At 39.2% G+C, this 14,918-nt stretch overlaps 1 protein-coding gene across 5 annotated transcripts in view; it reads left to right on the top strand.

The window, feature by feature from the left end:
* The window catches only part of HIF1A (hypoxia inducible factor 1 subunit alpha), a 30,623-nt gene that overhangs the window by 8,269 nt on the left and 7,436 nt on the right, over positions 1–14,918 (top strand). For 4 of the 5 annotated variants that reach the window (XR_008209622.1, XM_052696098.1, XM_052696099.1 and 1 more), the window contains exons 2-12: positions 4,827–5,017; positions 5,364–5,509; positions 5,609–5,693; positions 8,459–8,571; positions 9,664–9,866; positions 11,173–11,279; positions 11,467–11,614; positions 12,368–12,579; positions 12,752–13,032; positions 13,539–13,661; positions 13,883–14,277. Coding sequence is in view for 4 of the 5 variants with exons in the window: in XM_052696098.1 (XP_052552058.1) it covers positions 4,827–5,017; positions 5,364–5,509; positions 5,609–5,693; positions 8,459–8,571; positions 9,664–9,866; positions 11,173–11,279; positions 11,467–11,614; positions 12,368–12,579; positions 12,752–13,032; positions 13,539–13,661; positions 13,883–14,277 (2,004 nt within the window). In the remaining variant the exon portion in view is untranslated. The remainder of the gene's footprint in view (positions 1–4,826; positions 5,018–5,363; positions 5,510–5,608; positions 5,694–8,458; positions 8,572–9,663; positions 9,867–11,172; positions 11,280–11,466; positions 11,615–12,367; positions 12,580–12,751; positions 13,033–13,538; positions 13,662–13,882; positions 14,278–14,918) is intronic. The other variant, XM_052696100.1, reaches the window with a different exon arrangement.

Below are 14,918 nucleotides of genomic sequence, written 5' to 3'. Positions count from 1 at the left end.
GATGGCAGCTCCCTCTCAAGGCCACCCTGTGTCTGGGCACCTTCAGGGGACAGAGATTTCTGAGGGGCAAAGAGGGAAAAGCAGGGACGTTGCCTGTGTGTGCTGAGTGGAGATGAACAGATGTTGTTTGTGTGTTGTGTTTTGTTTTAGTCAATACTGACATCATTAACTCACCGTATTTTTAACTAACTGGATTTGAGTGGTGTGCTTTGCTTACATTTTGAGTTGTTTTTCCTAGGAAAGTCTCTTTAGGGAAGTGGAATTCTGCTGCTTTAATTTCTCTGGTAAGCACTGGGCTTCTCTGGGACTTCTCATGGTAGAAGAATTCAGTAAGCGCTGTGGCTAGCAGCCCTGAGCAAAATCAAACTAGCAAACAGTGAAGAAAAACAAATAACTGCATGTTGAGCACAGCTGAGTATAGCATGGCTGTAAGATGCTTTTTGGCAGCCTCTGCCTTTCCCGTGGGCTTGAAGCTGGTGTGCAGCTGTGCAGTGGCAGGTGAGAGGTGCTGGTGTGGCTGAGCCGCCATGAACAGAGCTGGTTGTGGTGGGGTTTGGGTGGCTGAGGAGAGACCTGCAGGACCTGAATCAGGAAAGACGAGGTGGATTAATTAACACATGCACAATGGCTATTTTACATGGGAATTGAAAACAGCTACAGAGAAAAAATCTGAGTAGAGAGTCAGTAAGTTAGTATGAATGAATGTGCAGCTAGAAAGGATAGAAAATAAATAGTAGCACTACAGCAACTTACAGGAAAAATAGAAAATATTGTGTAATACTGTGTATATAGGGTGAAATTTTACATAAGGTGATGATTTAAGAAACCAGAAGACAAAGTTCACGTGGCATGTGCTTTAAGACCTGTCCACTGACCAATTTTTAACTTGATGATTTTTAATTTCAATTTATTGGTTACTAATGGCATTTTCCAGGGTTCTTCCTAGGTCTTGGATGCTGGTCTTATGTAAGGAGGAATATGGCAGATGTAAATGTGGCTGTGAATTAGTTTTACATTGAGGGAGGGGAAAGCTGGGGGCTATGTTAGAAGAGTGAGGAGTCACTCATAGAAACGTGCAGCGGTGGGTGGCGGGGTCTTTGAGATGATTTGGTGGGCAATATATAGCAATATATAAGAATCTGTAAGAAAGATGCTCTGGCCCAAATAGTCTGCACGGCCAGACTTAGAGGAACTGCACATTCAGGTGCAGAGGCTGCACTGAGGTGTAACTGCTGCATGTGACAGTTGCTGGTCCAGATTTTGCTTGCTGCAAAAGCCTGCTGTAAAACTTTGTTATATTCATTGCTGCTGTATTTTAAAGCCTTTCTCATCTGGGGGCAGTGAGTGGAAACCTAAGTAATTAATGTCCTTCAGCTGCAGTGAGACCTGGTGGTGAAATACAGTTTTGCTTTGCGTGTCTGGCTCTGGTATTTTCTGGAACTCAGTAGTTTGTTCAGCTATTACATGCAGACATCTTTTACAAAGGTGTGCAAAGAATTGGCTCTAAAATTGTCAGTGAAGCACTGCTTTCTGTGTATATCCTGCATGAGATTGCATTCTGCTTCTGTATTCCATGGCTAGAAACACAAAATGGAAATGAATGTCTGGCAGCGAAATTGGGCAGGAAATATCATACCTGAAAATGCAGGCAATTTCCTGCCTAGCATGGGCATTTCTGATATTTTCATTGCACATATAATCTTCCACTGTGGTGATCTTCTGAATCTTTAGGTGTTTTCATGTGCAACAGACCGAAGGTGTGATAAATATCTTAAGTTTTTGATGTTGATCTTTCTTAACAAGAACTCAGGTTCCTGTTGCTCTTACAGGGTTGTATTTCTGTTGCTAAGATGAAGATTTTTAAACATAGGCACTTTGGAAAATCTCTTATATAATTTATTCAAACCTATTTTGAACTGGTTCACATTGTACTGTTTGGAGTCCTCTTCCTTGAGCTCCCTTCTGTTCTAGCTGAGAGAGCTCACTTCAGTACTGCATTTTCTTTACAGGAGTTAAACATCCTTTAATTGACTACACTGACATTTTCTGGCAGCTACACAGCGTGCTTTTTCATTTATTTTGTGCAACTGGAAGTAACAAAGCTTAGATTTGCAATAGCATAGGGTTTGGTTTTTTGGTTTTTTCTTTTTTGCTTTCTCATATTTGGTGACATCCCATGTTGAGGCAATTCTGACTTCACTTGGTAATTAAACTTCATTTATGAAAGACCTTTTTTCCATTAATTTGATCCATTAAAGGAATGCTCTTTGAAGCTGGAGGTTAATCTTCCCATTTAAATTGCTGGGTTTTACCCAGATTAGTTACAGCTTAGTTTTCAGCAACAGCTAAAAATAGCAAAGCGTTCTGCTGTACAGTTTAAATATCTATCTATAGAAGTAGCCTTTCTCGTAAGGAAATATATAGTAAGAGGGAGACCTGGCTCTGCTGCTGGGACATCACCGTTACGAACATTTGGGCTTTCCTTAAGTTTTGCCCATTGTAACACTGGGCTTCAGCAGGCAGCGCTTGATTCACTTGCTCTGGCTTTCATTTCTAACAGCAGCACTGTGAGCTTGATTTGAACAATATTCAAGTCAGTAATTAGTAATTTAAGGGCCGTGGAGAGTTCTGACTTTGTTGAAACCTGTGCTGAGTGTCCTGAAACCAAACATCTAGAATCCAGCTGAAATGTTTTCAAGAACATGGAGCTTTCAGAGAGAAAAATACATGGAAAAGGACTGTCTCCATCTCTTGCACTGCCCTTCCCTACTTTTCTTGGTTACTTTTGATCCTGACAAGTGCTCAGACTTGAGTACACAGCATTATTGCTACAGTACAACTTTAGGTAAAAAGTGCTGTCTGCAGTTGAAAGGGAAGCTATAGTAAAGCTCTGCATCCATGCCAGTGGGAACCAATTACTTCAAATAATTCTGTAGTAGAGGGGAACTGTTTGCAAGTGAAGGGATCTTGAATGAGTAGCTAACAAAGAAAAATCAAGTGTAAAGGTGAAACTGTTTTAGTAAGCACAATTACCTGTATTACTTTTGTCAGAGGCAAAACCTGTGGTCATAGAAAAAGGACAGAGTTGGGAGTGGTTTTTCACCTCCACCCTTAGTTTTCCACTGAGAGAAAAGATACTTGAGGCCTGACTTCAGTAAGAAATGTTTAATCCATTCGGTTTTAAACAGCTGAAGTATTTTTTCAGTACCATTAAAGCTCAGGCTTCTCGTAGTGACTTTCAGGATATACCTGTATGTCCAGGGCCTCCGGATTCTTAGGCCAAGATATCCATTTCTCAGTCTTCAGGTTGAGACCGAATGCAGAGAGATCTGCAAGATAAGAGAGATCACCAGTGACTTCGTGCTGCACTTCTGAGAAACACGAGCTATGGTCACAGAAACTGATGGACTCAGTGCGTCAGGAATCCTTACTAAGATAATCACAAGTTAATTATCAGATGGTCTCAATTTGATGGAAAAACATCAAGTTAATTTCACAAGGAATTCTGATGGCTTACTTGGTCTTTAAAACAACTCTTTGGGCTTCCTTAATATTTCAAGGCAGTCACGCTTGCAAGGTCAGCCCTGAAAGCACGATCACTTGGATATTTCTGCACAAACTAAGCAGGTTCTCTGGCTGTTGCAAGCAGCACATGATTTATGTATATATTTAACTGCTTCCATTGAATCTGGTTCCTTATTTCCCTGGTAATATCAGCTTGTGAGTCACTGTCTTCTGTCACTCACAGTACCTCTCATAAGATGATGTGCTAATTAAAAAGTTACATTATTTTTGCACAGATCCACAGACATAGCAAAGATGACTTGGTAACGGCCTACTGAAATTAGAAACGTGTCATTCCTCAACTGTTGGTAGCAAATATAATACAATATAACAAAGGTCTATTTTCTGCCATCTTCAACTAGTAACACTTGGTCTCTTCTTGATTACCTTCAAAGGCACATGCTTTGAATTATAACAACCGTATTTATAGAGATACATTTATCTTTCATGCAAGTAAATGGAAAAAAGATCTACTGATCAGTACAGCTGTGATATCTCCATTACATGCAAAAAGAAGGCAAGATGCCTTCAAAAGGTGAATGTGTGTGTATACACACAATGCAAAAGCGTAATGTATTACTTTCCATAGTCCATTTAAAAATAAAAGCACATTTAACTGCAGTGACCCAATTTCCACTGGTGTAGGTACAGGGAGAAGGGATGATTATTGGCATTATCGAATGGCTGAGGATCATGGTTGTTTTTATGCCTGCTGCTAGCGAGCTCTCCTTTACTTGATGTGTTCTGGGGGAGGCAATGGAAGAGGATTCACTGGGAAAAGAGAAATGGGAAAGGGACTTTTCCAAACACTTGAAAAGCAGGGCACCTCATAGTAAATTTGCTTATCTGACCTGTTTGGCAGGCTTTGTAAGGATGATGGCTTTAGCATGTGAGGAATGAGGTGGTATAAAGGGAAGAGCTTGAAGAGTGTAAATGGTATTGCTAGAGATAATCAGCTGTAGCATTTTTGGGAGACTGTAGGGGCTGGGGGGAAACAGGTTTTGGAGGCTAGAGAGGTGGAAGTCAGTGTTCAAATAAGGACTGAAAGAACTGTTCTGAAGAACTGACTTTTCATGGTTCTGCAACTGATTCCGGCAGCAGAACTGAATACACAGAATAGCATTTAAACGTGAAAATTGAAGTCTGAAGTTATTCAACTGCAGGAACTGGTTAATTGGCTACGGGGCAGCTTGGAGCGTTTGACATCTTTACTTAAGAGAGTTTTGTAGCTTTTATATTGATCCCAACCCTTTTTAATGCAGGATTAGTTCTGAACGCAGGAAAGAGAAGTCAAGAGATGCAGCTAGATGCCGAAGAAGCAAGGAATCAGAAGTGTTCTATGAACTTGCTCATCAGCTGCCCCTTCCGCACACTGTGAGTGCCCACCTCGACAAGGCCTCCATTATGAGGCTGACCATCAGCTACCTGCGCATGAGGAAGCTGCTGGATGCTGGTAAGTGCACAGCCTGGAGAGGGGCTGGACCTATATTGAGGGAGAAGGTAGTTCTGAAACCAGTGAGTAGTTTAAAAGAAATCAATAGTATTGTTGTCAGGTAGACTTTCCTTAAGGTAGAAAGCTTACCGGTGGATGTGTGAAAGCAATCTCACTCTGATTTTTTGAGATTCGTGATACCATTAGTAGACCTTGAATTTAACTGATCGCTTAGATAAGCCAATGATACTGCTTTTGAACGGTCCTGCAAGACTGGCTCCTTGCAGACTGGTGCCAGAAGTCATTTTTGATGACAAGTGAAGAAAGACTGATATTTACTTTAATAAAAATTCATGGTTTCTTGTAGGTGAGCTAGAGACAGAAGCCAAAATGGAGAAGGAACTGAACTGTTTCTACTTAAAAGCTCTTGATGGATTTGTTATGGTGCTTTCTGAGGATGGGGACATGATTTACATGTCTGAAAACGTGAACAAGTGTATGGGACTCACTCAGGTGAAATACTGACATTTCCTAAGAGTGTTTCGTTTCTGTAAAAAGTTGTTGCACTTGTGTATGTATCAAGTGAGACACCCTGTACCTCTTATTTTGCAGTTCGATTTGACGGGACACAGTGTATTTGATTTCACTCATCCATGTGACCATGAAGAGCTGAGAGAAATGCTTACACACAGAAATGGTGAGAAGAAAAAACAATTTCTAATTTACTTTTGGATAGTTTCTCTTGGCACTACAATAGATGGATATCTTCCAGATAAAGGCATAGAGAGAACAAATTGGTATGTTTTTCTGCTCAGACCGCAAAGTTAGTCTTCCAGAGATACTAACAGATACAGCCAGAATGTTTTGGAAATATTCTAATTGTAGGTGACACGAGACTTCATTAGCACTCTTTAATCTAAAAATTAATGACTGAAATTATTGAGGGTTGAAAGAATTAGCATGCTTACAGAAATGAAATGAGTTTAGATGAAAGTTGGGTGAGAATGATATGGAATGATTGCTGTAGAAAAATACAAAGACATTGAGTTGGTATGTCTGTCTTGGTCCCAGATAGCCCATACAGGACAACTTAAAAGCAAATGGTTTCTTTCAGAAACTTGTGGTGCAAGATTCAGTGTGTAGAGATGGTGAGGACACAGAAAAAACTAATTGGGTAGTGGTCTTACAGATATCAAATGCTCTTTCCTTGGGTAAGAATAGAAAAGAACACTTGGAAAGCCCCATAAAGCAACTGTTAATTCTGGGCTTGGGATTTATGCTTCACTGCACCTTTTAATTGGTGCATGAAATTGGTATCTTTTCAGATTTCAGACTTTTTATTTCTCCATGTAAGGGAATAGAACACTGTATTCACATATGCTGTACGCTTTGGGATTTAGCAAATGCCCATGAATTACTGCCTTTAAGTCTTCTGAAGGTTTGTTAATGACTGTAAAGACTTGGCAACATGCATGCCTCCAAACAGATCTTCTTTACTTGGTCGTAGTAAATCTAGAATTGGACCTCTCTAATTCCTTTTTCATCAAACAAGAGGGTTATATGAACTTCAAATCTAGATAGTGATTAATTACCACACTGTTAGGACTGACCTCTATTTTCTTGTATCACTGTAATTCTGCTTAGTTTAGCAGAAGTGACTAGGTACTGTATCACTGTGGTAGGGGCCCTGGCTTTGATTTTGTAAGCATTCTCTAATCTTCTCTGCTCCTAATACTGAAGCATAGCTGTAAAGCTATATCAGACATCCTCCCTGCCTTCTGGAGGGATGCATTATTACACTAAAGTGGTGTGAAAGCTGGTGTGGTGCAGAAGCATAAACATAGTGAGTTTCATGCAGATGAACTGTAGCATGTCTAAATTGACCAGACTGGAATACGGTGTCTGGAAAGCATTATTACAAAATCTGTTTTGCAAATGAAACTAGCAGACAAAAGTCTACATTGCACTAATAATACATTTTTATATTTAATAGTATTCCCAAGTTGCATTTTACTGCACCTCTTACATCAGTGGAATTATTTTGATTTGAGTGTTAAATAATCCTCTTGGGGACTGTGCAGGTGCAAGCGAATACAGCTCTGATTGGCAGAAACTGAACTACATTCTGATGTGTTGGGAGGTTGCATTTTAACTTTCCTAGCTGGCTGTTATAAAAATAATGTCCAGTGCTGACCGAGACTTGAGAAAATTCCTCCATCTTTTACAGCTGCTTCTTAAAGCAGAGCCCTCAGCATCAGCATTTAGGAACAATGACATTTTGATCTTCAGCTAGGAATATCTAGATTGGTTTTGCTCCTCTAAAAGCACAGCACAAAATAAGCTATGGTTATTTCTCTGAACTCTGCATTACTTTTTTCCCCCTCCTTTTAAGGATGTTCTAATGCAGCATACAGTAGGCTCGTCCCCATTAGTTTTTGCATCTGCAAGCAATAGACAAAGCAGTGTGCTGGCTGTTATCTGTAGTGTATTTTTTTTCTGATAATCTCTGTCAAGCTGGTAGTTCAGACTACCAAGACTAATTTCATTGCAACTGCTGGTCGTGGGGACAATCAAACCATTATATAAGCTCAGATCAGAAGCAAGCTCACGTGTTCTGAACTTCTGTGCTGTATCTTAATTTGGTCCCCACTCTAAGCATCCCTCTGTGAGATTGCTTTGTTCCACACCTCCTTGCCCTGGGTGCTTTATTGCCCTTGTCTGCACACAGCTGAGCTGCTTGCAGCATTCCTGATAGGATCAGTATGTTTTCTGTGCCCAAATTAGGCTGTTTGGTTTTTGAATAGCTGAACTAGTAATTGACTTTGGAAGGTTGTCCCCTGTAAAGGGGGAAAAAAGAAAAAAAGAAAAAAAATCTAGAGCCTGCTGCTAGCAAGCAAGACTAAAAAAGTTAACACTGCTGATATGAATTTGTATCAGAATTTCTTGACTTTTTTCAAGAATGCAAATAGCATGTTTAAAAACCTGGTGTCTGCAAATCACCATGGAAATACTCAGAAGCGTTTGAACAGCTGAGCTATTAATTCACAATTTAAAGACTTAAAATACTGTAGTCCTGAACAGATATGGGCCCTATGCACCCAAGAGTTCTGTTTTAATGCAAATCAGCCCAAAGCGCTTCTCCTGCATATGCTTTTCTTGACTCCTATCAGTTTTAAAATATATTACATTTTCCACCAGTCATCTTTTTCCTGAAATCTGGGATTGTCAAGTTGACTACAAGTATAACAGTGGTGTTAAAACATTAAAACTTCTTTTTTTTTCTTTATTTCACAGCAAAACCCCTGCTGAAAAGCTTTGTTAATTGTAAGCGCTGCTAGTTTTCAGTCTTTATTTTTCTTTAGTTCTACTACACAAGTAGTTGAGTTGTGGTTTTGTTTTATTTTAATGCATTCAGAAGATGATCCATGAGCTCAAGAACTGGTTACTATTTCCTTTTGCTAGGTCCTGTGAAAAAGGGCAAAGAGCAAAACACGGAGCGCAGCTTCTTTCTCAGAATGAAGTGTACACTGACCAGCAGGGGAAGAACAGTGAATATAAAGTCTGCTACGTGGAAGGTAATGAATGCAAAGGGCTACTTGGATGGGTTGGCAGCTTCCTCTTCAGATGTCAGAACTTACTGTATTTCAACATTTTTCACTTCATGTAACTTGAGGTTGAGTTTCAGTAAGTATTTAATTTAACCATCATGCTTCAATATGCTGAATTTTAATGCAGAATACATCAGGGAGGTAACTGAAACAATGCTTAAAATTAGTTTTTCAAAACTCTTTAATTCTCCATTTTAAATTAGAGGTTATTCGTTTGTTAGAAATTCTATTTGCTAAACTCTTGCGTAAAGCCGCCTCCTCTGAGGGAAAACTGCCTGACGCCTTCTATACTGATACTCCATTCCTTTTGGTTCAGCTTTGTAAATCTGATGGTTGAGGTTCCTCTGAAGGACTCGTGTGTTGTTCTTTCTGAAGTTGCTGGCTATTCCTTTTGTAATAACTGGAGCTAAAAGAGCCCAGTCTGTTAAGTGTCTGAGATGAATGCATTTTCATTTTTTTCCTTTAGGCAGCCTTTTATTGTATGGAGTGGCATTACAGTTAAAAATATTCTTTTTAACTTGAGCTTAGTTGCTCTTGATCAAATAACTTCTTTCTTTTTTGATGTATGTGAACAATTTCTACTTCAGATTTCTTTTTTTAAAAGGGGAAAATCAAAAAATGCAACCTTCTCATCTTTTGAAGAACGTATTTCTTCTTCTAACATCACTTCTGCAGATGATCTAAAATGGAGGCTGACACTATCAGCATAACTCTCAGGTCGACATAGTAGGATGCCTGTTGCTGAGGCAGTTGTTTCCAGTGTAATGAATTTAACTTTGAAAGAAATTGACAGGAAAGCAGAAACTTCTGGCATTGCTTCTGCAGACACAAGAGAGGAGGGAGCTGGCAGCGAATGCACTAACAGCCTGTGTAAGATGAGGAGAACTGGCTGTATTTTAACAATCAGTTTGAAAGCACTATTGTGTTCCTGCCGTTGATAACACTAAGTGTAGAGAGGTGTGGAGGGGGGTGCTTCACTCTGTGTGCACTAATGGAAGTGCGTCTGTGTTGCCTGACAGAAAGCAGTCTGGTCTCTTTGTAAGTGTAACTGTCCCACAGGTACTGCACTGCACTGGACACATACGTGTATATGACACGTGCAATAATCAAACTCACTGTGGCTACAAGAAGCCTCCCATGACGTGCTTGGTGCTGATATGTGAACCCATTCCTCACCCATCCAACATTGAGGTCCCCTTGGACAGTAAAACGTTCCTCAGTCGTCACAGTCTCGATATGAAATTCTCCTATTGTGATGAAAGGTAAAATACATTCTGTTCTTAACAGCTGCATTCATGTGAATGAATGATTTGCAGAGGTTGTGTGTGTTGGCTAACGTGGGCCTCGTGCTTTTACAGGCTCACTGGGTAACGTGATTATCTGCAAAACGGAGTTGTCAGTGAGATGCTTTGGCTTTTACACTGACTGATCAGGATGTTGTATTAAAAGCCAAACTCTTAAGTCTAAGGAGGGTGTAGGGTTATTACTTGTGAGTAATTCCTCAGTTAACTGCCTGTTCAAACTGGCCTTTAGTGTTGTGGCAACAATTCCATTGAAATGAGAAGATTTTTCTGGATGCTGAGAAAATGGAAAGGATTTGAGGGTGGCTGGAGATGATGGTGCAGTTTATAGACCAAAAGGAGTACATATATAATGTCAGGCACATTTTACTGCTTCCCCACTGTTTTGTCAGATCAGCATCTGATTTTTCCAGTCAGGAAAAAAAAAAAAAAAGGCTTTGTTCTACTTTTAATGCAATGCATCTGTAGTTGAGAATGAGATTTTGTATTATGGTACATAATATGTCACTGATGTAGTCTAATGCTCATCTTACTATCCTTTGGAAGCTCATGCTTGATAAATTTGTACAAAAAACAGATGTGAAGGAAATCACTGGCCTATTTTTTTTTAATTGGGTTCTATTTGTTACTGCCTGCTAAGATTATTATTTTTTTAAAATATAAAAACGAATTTCTAATCAGTGACTGCAGTTAGATACAAAAGTACATTAATGCAGGTTACTTTTTACTCTGTGCAGTAACTTTACCTTTCTAAGCCAGTGGTGGTACATAAAATGCTTTACGTGGTGGTGATGTGTATAGGGCAGGGCTGGATGAGCGCTTTCTCCTAGTTAGCTCTGCCCTCTAGGGGCTGAAGAAAATACTGTTTTCTTTGAAAGCCAACGGTGAGAATAAATCTGATTAATAATTTGTCTTAGTTGCATGGTTAAAACTGTTAAAGCATGTCTTTATTTTATTGTATTCTTATTTGTGTAAGCTGGATATTCTAGTCTGTAAGTAGCTTGTCTACTTTTAAGCAATAACGTCTAAAAAGCAGGGATTTATTTAATCCTGTCCATCACAGGACATGCTTTATAAATATTCAATGAGAAGTAAAATCCCATGGCTGCTGAAATGTCTTGTATCTTATTAAAGAAGCATTAGGAAAAAAAAGCAAACTCACAGTAAACCAGCGTTGCTGGTAAAGTTTGTGGAAGAGATTCTTCAGTCCTCTGTGGCTCCATGTGCTGCTCAATGTCTGCTTAGCAAATACTCTCTTGTTTTAAAGAATTACAGAGCTGATGGGATACGAGCCAGAGGAACTCCTGGGTCGTTCAATCTATGAGTACTATCACGCGCTGGATTCTGATCATCTGACCAAAACACACCATGATAGTAAGTGACAAAGATGTATTTAAAGCTCCCGAAGTACAAAATATGAGAGAGTATAGAATAACAGAGTAACAAGGGTTTTCCTTTTAATTGCAGATGTGAATCTGCAGAGAATACCTAGCTTTGAAAACTGATTTTTTTTTTTTTTTTTTCTGCCTGTAATTAAGGTTGATGTCCATTCTGTTTTTAGTGTTCACAAAAGGGCAGGTGACAACGGGACAATACAGAATGCTTGCTAAGCAAGGTGGCTACGTCTGGGTTGAAACTCAAGCAACTGTTATATACAACACTAAGAATTCTCAGCCACAGTGCATAGTATGTGTAAACTATGTGTTGAGGTAAGTTGAGTAGGAATTGCTGTTTCTGTCGTGATTTTTTTGAGTCAGATTCTGATTACATCTTTGACTTGCTGAGAATTCGGTCCCTATTCAATATGCTACACTGCTAACTGTTTTTCCTACCAATTAGATTTTTACTTAGAATACTGCTAGTCATAGAATCAGGATTTAAAAAAGACAACCACTTCTTTGATGTAGTGATATCAATGGGGAGATCTCTGCAGGCAAACGAGTATAGGACCAAAGTGTTTTGGATTATCATGGTAGAAGCATTTCAGAACTTGTGCATTGCAGACATTTATCTAATTTTTGACAACATCTGGAACAGTTATATTTGCTTGTAATTCTTAGTGATGGAGTCAGAGCAGCTATAGTGGTTTCCTAATTAATCTTTTTCTTCCTTAGAATTCTTTTTACTGAAAGGTTCAACTTAAGGACTTTTCTGCAACTGTGAAACAGTCCTAAGTTATTTTTTCACAGTTTCAGTGAATGCACCAGTATCCATCCATCAAGATATAGTACACTCATTTAACAGAAGACTTTTAAGGAAATCCCCAAAGCTTGCCTTACTTGCTTTTCTGACTCTCTCGATGCTTTCATGGAAGTAGTATCTCTATCTGTTACCTTTTATGACACCAGATTTAATCTGTTACATTTGAGGAAACAATTCTTGTTTGTAATCGCTTGCAACTTAGAAAATTGTGAAGGCCAAATTTCAGCTGGTTTTTAATCATCTTCCTTTCTGTCTGGCAGTGGAATTGTTCAGAAGGACTTGATATTTTCCCTTGGACAAACTGAGTGTATGCTGAAACCAGTGGAGTCTCCTGAAATGAAAATATTCAGCAAAGATGACCTGGATGATACCAACAGCCTTTTTGAAAAACTTAAGCAGGAACCAGATGCTTTAACTGTGCTGGCTCCAGCTGCTGGAGACACAATTATCTCCCTAGATTTCAGCAGCAATGGTGGGTGTGTGTTTAAATTGGAGAGCATGCTAATCAGTAAAGTTTAGTATTTCACAGTAAACTCTGGAAAATAACTTCCCACTCTCACTTGCCTAGCGTTAAAATGTAATGAGGTCCGTAGACACACTTAGTATTTGTTACTTAGGTTGATGGTCTCTTTTAATTTTTATAGAGTCTGATGAACAACAATGTGATGAAGTTCCTTTGTATAACGATGTAATGCTCCCCTCATCCAGTGAGAAATTGCAGAATATAAATATGGCAATGTCCCCACTGCCTGCCTCTGAAACTACAAAGCCACTTCGTAGCAATGCTGATCCTGCACTCAATAGAGAAGTTGTATCAAAGCTGGAGCCAAACACAGAGACACTCGAACTTTCTTTTACCATGCCTCAGGTGCAAGAGCAACCAACCAGCCCTTCTGATGCAAGTACCAGCCAAAGTTCACCTGAGGTTAGTTATGTAATTTGGATACACTGTCATTAAAATGTATGTGCTGTGTTGAGGCTTGTAGAGCATATCTAGTTAAAGATGCGCCCAAGGCATGAATTCAAAATTATTTCTAGGTTGTGCCTTAGTTATGCTCATACTCTAAGGAAAAATACATTTTCACAGGGAGAATTAACTTTTCATGGAACTGAGTCTTGCAAATATGTACGTGTGATAGAAAAGAAGAGCTTAAGGTAGGTCTTTCCAGAAAAGGATGATTCAGAGCTGGCTTCTGTAAACACCAAATTAGCTACAGAAAATTACTGCATAGGCTACTTCTGGGTTCTAACTCATCCAGTGCTTCCCAAATGGGTAAATAAACGTATATGTTTTCCTTTCCCATTTCAGTTTTGTGCAGCCATAGATTGGAATTAGTTTTGGCATTCACACATTTTTCAGAGAGTCTGTAGATACGATGCAAAATAACGTAACGATAGAAAGTTAAAACTGCACTCAAAATGTTTTCACAGCCCAGTAGTCCCAATGACTATTGCTTTGATGTGGATAATGACATGGCTAATGAATTCAAACTGGAATTAGTGGAGAAGCTCTTTGCAATAGATACAGAAGCAAAAAATCCATTCTCCACTCAGGTAATGTACATAAACTTGAAATTCTGTATCATCTTAGTGCTCTCAGCGTGCTTCTCATTTTGTTAAATGCTTCCAGCAACCTTATTCTTTTACACAGTGCTTTATTAAAAATAAATTGCGCAGAGTTACTTTGAGGGTTTGGTAAAAGGAAGAGGCTTAGCAGAGCCACGAAGTCATAACTGAGATGTTCTGATATAAGTTTTACTTCTTATGTTCTCCAGGAGACTGATTTAGACTTGGAAATGTTGGCTCCTTACATCCCAATGGATGATGACTTCCAGCTACGCTCCTTTGATCAGCTATCTCCACTGGAAAGCAGTTCTTCTGGCTCTCAAAATGCAGCCACCATTACCATACTTCAGCAGACTCAGACACCATCAACTGCTGCTGATGAAATAAAACCAGTGGCAGAACGTGTGGATGATGTGAAAGCACTAATGGTTCCATCATCTCCTGTCCACGTAATAAACGACACGAGTAGTGCCCCAGCATCACCTTACAGTGGGAACAGGAGTCGAACTGCATCTCCAATCAGAGCAGGAAAAGGAACATTGGAACAGACAGAAAAATCTTGTCCAGGAGCACCCAGTTTGATAACAGTCACGCTGAACAAAAGGTATTTCAAATGTGAAGCTCAAGCCCCAGTATTTATTCCAGAGATTAGACGTGATACACTTTGAAATACTGCAACTGATGTACATTATCTGCAACGTTCTACATCAAAGTAGAAATTAAAATTTAAATCCAGACCAGTTTTTTATATAGTAAGCTTCTCTAATTTCTCAGCAGCTTTTTTGCAGTAGCCCTTACATAAACATCTCATGCAATAGGCAGCTCCTACGTGCCAGCTGTGTTCACAGTTTTGTTCTGCTCTTGTATGTGATGTATAGCCACTTAAAAAGACTGCAGCAGGCACTAAGCAGGTAGTTATACCTACACAGCATTTCTGATGCTCTTCTTGTCTACTTTTTTGAGGTAAGAGGCACCTGCAGTCTGTGCTACATGCACTGCTTTTAAAATTGGCTGTAATTCATGATGATGGACTGTGGCATATGTAGCAGATATTTATGACGACAAAATTCTACAAAATCAGAACACCAGACCTTTAACACAAAATTTGTACACAAATACTCAGAAGACTTTTCCTCAACCTTCCCCCCCTCCTTTCTATAGAAAATGAATTATTAAACATTATGCTTTGGTTTTTTTTGGTGTTTTTTTTTTTACATACTTTTTTTTTTTTTTTTGCTAAAACTC

The sequence above is a fragment of the Tympanuchus pallidicinctus genome, unplaced genomic scaffold (assembly GCF_026119805.1).
Source record: "Tympanuchus pallidicinctus isolate F22 unplaced genomic scaffold, pur_lepc_1.0 scaffold3, whole genome shotgun sequence".
NCBI lineage: Eukaryota > Metazoa > Chordata > Aves > Galliformes > Phasianidae > Tympanuchus > Tympanuchus pallidicinctus.
The sequence above is the reverse complement of the archived record's forward strand: the minus strand, read 5'-3'. Positions and strand labels throughout refer to the sequence as shown.